This window comes from Nicotiana sylvestris, chromosome 8, assembly GCF_000393655.2.
Source record: "Nicotiana sylvestris chromosome 8, ASM39365v2, whole genome shotgun sequence".
In the NCBI taxonomy this organism is placed as follows: domain Eukaryota; kingdom Viridiplantae; phylum Streptophyta; class Magnoliopsida; order Solanales; family Solanaceae; genus Nicotiana; species Nicotiana sylvestris.
Genome location: NC_091064.1, coordinates 141,184,512 through 141,189,582, shown reverse-complemented (window position 1 = coordinate 141,189,582; position 5,071 = coordinate 141,184,512). Strand labels below are relative to the sequence as shown.

The window sequence follows — 5,071 nt, the reverse complement described above, 5'->3', positions numbered from 1 at the left end:
TATGAAGAATTTTGAATCTTTTCTTTTACCGTATTTCAGATTTAGTGGGCGTTTGGACATGAGAATTGTAAAATTCCAAAGAAAGTGAAAAATTTTCAAATAAAAATAATATTTGAAAATTAGAGTTGTATTTGGACATGAATTTAATTTTGTGTTGTTTTTTAAATTTTGTGAGTAATCTGAGTGAAAATTTTGAAAACAAATTTTTAGAGTTTTTTAAATTTTTAAAAAGTTCAAAAATTTATTTTACAAGTAAAAATTAAAAATTTTATGATTAAATACTAATTTCGGAAAAAAAAATAAAAAAAATGAAATTTTTTGAATGTCCACACGGGCTCTTTAGCTGATATTGTTCTCCTTTCAGGGATAAAAGAGAATTTACCAACAAGGAGTCTAGAAGTCCAAATATATTGTGGCAGTGAAATCGGAATAGGAAAACTCAAGGAGTAAAGTAGACTTGCCGATTCCTTCGTGGAACCCGCCATCATTTGTCCACTCTCATTCCTCTCACTCACCCAAATTCAGCTCAAATTCACCTCAAATAAAACCCAAACTCAAATTCACACTCTAATAAGCAAACTCAAACTCATTTGCCTGTTCTTCTCTCTCATATCTTTCTACCATCCCCCTACCTTCTCTCTCCACCGCAGACCCCTCTTTTCACCTATTTCTCTCCTCCTCTCTCTCTCTCTATATATCTTTCACGCCACCGTTTCCAACTGTTTGTGCTGGGTTTATGGAATGACTGATTACAGCTTACCCACCATGAATTTGTGGAATACTAGTGGTACTACCGATGACAACGTTACTATGATGGAAGCTTTTATGTCTTCTGATCTCACTTCATTTTGGGCTACTTCTAATTCTACTGCTGTTGCTGCTGTTACCTCTAATTCTAATCATATTCCAGTTAATACCCCAACGGTTCTTCTTCCGTCTTCTTGTGCCTCTACTGTCACAGCTGTGGCTGTCGATACTTCAAAATCCATGTCTTTTTTCAACCAAGAAACCCTTCAACAGCGTCTTCAAACGCTCATTGATGGTGCTCGTGAGACGTGGACCTATGCCATCTTTTGGCAGTCATCCGCCGTTGATTTAACGAGTCCGTTTGTGTTGGGCTGGGGAGATGGTTACTACAAAGGTGAAGAAGATAAAGCCAATAGGAAATTAGCTGTTTCTTCTCCTGCTTATATAGCTGAGCAAGAACACCGGAAAAAGGTTCTCCGGGAGCTGAATTCGTTGATTTCCGGCACGCAAACCGGCACTGATGATGCCGTCGATGAAGAAGTTACCGACACTGAATGGTTCTTCCTTATTTCCATGACCCAATCGTTTGTTAACGGAAGTGGGCTTCCGGGTCAGGCCTTATACAATTCCAGCCCTATTTGGGTCGCCGGAGCAGAGAAATTGGCAGCTTCCCACTGCGAACGGGCTCGGCAGGCCCAGGGATTCGGGCTTCAGACGATGGTTTGTATTCCTTCAGCAAACGGCGTGGTTGAATTGGGCTCCACGGAGTTGATTATTCAGAGTTCTGATCTCATGAACAAGGTTAGAGTATTGTTTAACTTCAATAATGATTTGGGCTCTGGTTCGTGGGCTGTGCAGCCCGAGAGCGATCCGTCCGCTCTTTGGCTCACTGATCCATCGTCTGCAGCTGTACAAGTCAAAGATTTAAATACAGTCGAGGCAAATTCAGTTCCATCAAGTAATAGTAGTAAGCAAGTTGTATTTGATAATGAGAATAATGGTCACAGTTGTGATAATCAGCAACAGCACCATTCTCGGCAACAAACACAAGGATTTTTTACAAGGGAGTTGAACTTTTCAGAATTCGGGTTTGATGGAAGTAGTAATAATAGGAATGGGAATTCATCACTTTCTTGCAAGCCAGAGTCGGGGGAAATCTTGAATTTTGGTGATAGCACTAAGAAAAGTGCAAATGGGAACTTATTTTCCGGTCAGTCCCATTTTGGTGCAGGGGAGGAGAATAAGAAGAAGAAAAGGTCACCTGCTTCCAGAGGAAGCAATGAAGAAGGAATGCTTTCATTTGTTTCAGGTACAATCTTGCCTGCAGCTTCTGGTGCGATGAAGTCAAGTGGATGTGTCGGTGAAGACTCCTCTGATCATTCGGATCTTGAGGCCTCAGTGGTGAAAGAAGCTGAAAGTAGTAGAGTTGTAGAACCCGAAAAGAGGCCAAAGAAGCGAGGAAGGAAGCCAGCAAATGGACGTGAGGAACCTTTGAATCACGTCGAAGCAGAGAGGCAAAGGAGAGAGAAATTAAACCAAAGGTTCTACGCTTTAAGAGCTGTTGTTCCGAATGTGTCCAAGATGGACAAGGCATCACTGCTTGGAGATGCAATTTCATATATTAATGAGCTGAAGTTGAAGCTTCAAACTACAGAAACAGATAGAGAAGACTTGAAGAGCCAAATAGAAGATTTGAAGAAAGAATTAGATAGTAAAGACTCAAGGCGCCCTGGTCCTCCACCACCAAATCAAGATCACAAGATGTCTAGCCATACTGGAAGCAAGATTGTAGATGTGGATATAGATGTTAAGATAATTGGATGGGATGCGATGATTCGTATACAATGTAATAAAAAGAACCATCCAGCTGCAAGGTTAATGGTAGCCCTCAAGGAGTTAGATCTAGATGTGCACCATGCCAGTGTTTCAGTGGTGAATGATTTGATGATCCAACAAGCCACAGTGAAAATGGGTAGCAGACTTTACACGGAAGAGCAACTTAGGATAGCATTGACATCCAGAGTTGCTGAAACACGCTAAAAACACTTCAGATCTCAATTTGTAGGCTTTGAGTTAGCCTTGTAAATTGTGTTCGAGAGACTGCTATATTTAAGGCTCTGCTTCAGAGCTCTATCTAATGTTTTTGTCATCAAGTTAGAGATTAAGATGAAGGCTCTTTTTGTGTTATTTTTCCACTTGTACCTAGGATTATTCGTGTACATAATTGTTGAAAAACCCCATAACTAAAAACAGTCGGGTGGTAGTTCTAGTTCATGTAAAAATTTGCAGCTCTATCCTGTCTGTTAGATTGCATCTATCCTTCAGTGTTCTTTGTTCAGGATATATATATATACAGTAATCGAAGAAGAAATTGATGGTTTGTGAATTTGATTTGCAGCATATGTGATTTAGTTGTCTTCCTACTCACAAGTATTGGGATTCGTATATCGAATTTGGAAAAGTCTATTTCAAGTGATTCATTCATGAGAAAAATGTGACTCTACAATCATGCATTCTCTTCAATTCAGATATCATATTCAAAATTAATTCAAACTTAGTGTCAAATAACAGCCTTCATATCATCACATTTCGACTTAAAAATTGAGGGATTATATCAAAAGAATTACATATACTAACAAAATATAACTAAGAGAACCATCAATTTTCCTATTATTTGGTAATAGCAAATAAACATGAAAGAAGGAAACATAAAATTCTTGAAAGATTCATAGGATAAGGTGAAAATTGTCTACGCAACAATAAAAAGGAAACTACAACGAATTAGCCCTTTTATTCGTTTGGCGGCTTGCTCGTTTATATTGTGATGTATATGACCACATATTTTAGTCTAAAAAGAGGACATGAAGAAGGCATGGATTGCATTATCATTTTGGCAAGCATTGAATTTGGTTCTTGTTTTGGTTTCTAACCTATTGTCTATTGTAGACCAAGTATTTCCAAAATAGTATATTGGCATAACATGCCATGGATATCATGTGGGTTGAAATTGACAGAAACTTTTCAAATGCACTTAATTTGAACACCTTCTTAACTTTCACTTCTACTAAGGACTGTCTTCCATGCGTGTTTCTCAGAAGCTTGTCTTTCCAGTAAACTTTTCTTAATTAACTATCATTCTACTTATTTGGACATGTCATAACTTTTACTGCTAATAATTGAAAAAAGTGTAGGGACAAAATTGATATAAATAAATCTTCTACTCCACTCTGTATAGTATAATGATATATTTGAACATCAACCAGGAAAAAAAATATCAGTGTAGATAAACATTCTAAAGATTCTAAAGCAAAATGGTGACGCGACATAAATTAGTGGACGCGAAGACAAAAAGGGTGTGGTCGGATACTCGGATAAGAAAACAAATCATGTTTTACATGTGAAATTGGTAAAATACTCAAGTCTTTATATCATATGACCCACCAATTCGTCTGCTCGCATTTCTGTACACTTAATTTTTTCTGCTATGAACCAAGCAAATCAGAAAAAAGCAAATAAAAGTTTGGTCCATGAAATTCGTGAGTGAGCCCGATTAGTGTGCTCATAATTGTTCAGAGCAGGGTAGGTGGTCCGGTTGCTGTATTAAAAATATGTCATTTTCAATTTGAAAAGTACCTATAAATTTGTCCATCATACAAAAATTTTGTTCATTTTTTGATTTGTTTTGTTTTTTGGAAACTAATATGTGTGTGTATGGATATTGTTCCAAAGATCCATTTGGTGTGTTGAAAGAATCTTTGAAAATGACCCTTCTATTGTAATGTTTTTCTTTTCTGGAACACAAAAAAATATCGTATTTGTTATGAAATAAAAGTAATTTAGTAAAACACGAACAAGAAACAGAGATAGAACGAAGAAGTTTCTTCTTCAAGTGTGTGCTTTTACCCATTTGTTATAAAGCCTTTATATAGACATGAAAAACAAATAATCAATATTGTAAAACAATGGGAGGAATGGAGAATACACGGTAAATGTAATGGGGCTCAACATGGGCATTCACTAACTATTATTTTCAACACTTTCTCTTGGATGTCCATATAAAAAAAATTCAAGTGGAAGGAAAAGAGCACGTAGTTATTTATTATATGCATTGCTTGTTGCCTCATTAAAAACCTTACCAGAAAAACATAGTGGGACAAAATCTTGGTTAAGGAAAAAAGAGTACATAGGATATTTACTCCCCCTGACGAAAATATCACTTAATGTCTCTAAGACGACACATTTCAACCTTGTATATCAGCTTCTCAAGTGTTGAGTTAGATAATGCCTTAGTAAACAAATCCGCCAAATTATCACTTGAACGAAC

The 5,071-nt window shown here is 37.0% G+C and overlaps 1 protein-coding gene across 1 annotated transcript; it reads left to right on the top strand.

The window, feature by feature from the left end:
- The first annotated feature begins 566 nt into the window (after positions 1 to 566).
- LOC104229532 (transcription factor MYC2-like) lies at positions 567 to 3,144 on the top strand. The gene has a single exon (XM_009782185.2). It carries the CDS (start codon positions 742 to 744, stop codon positions 2,785 to 2,787), a length of 2,046 nt encoding a protein of 681 aa, XP_009780487.1. The 5' UTR covers positions 567 to 741; the 3' UTR covers positions 2,788 to 3,144.
- The last annotated feature ends 1,927 nt before the right edge of the window (positions 3,145 to 5,071 follow it).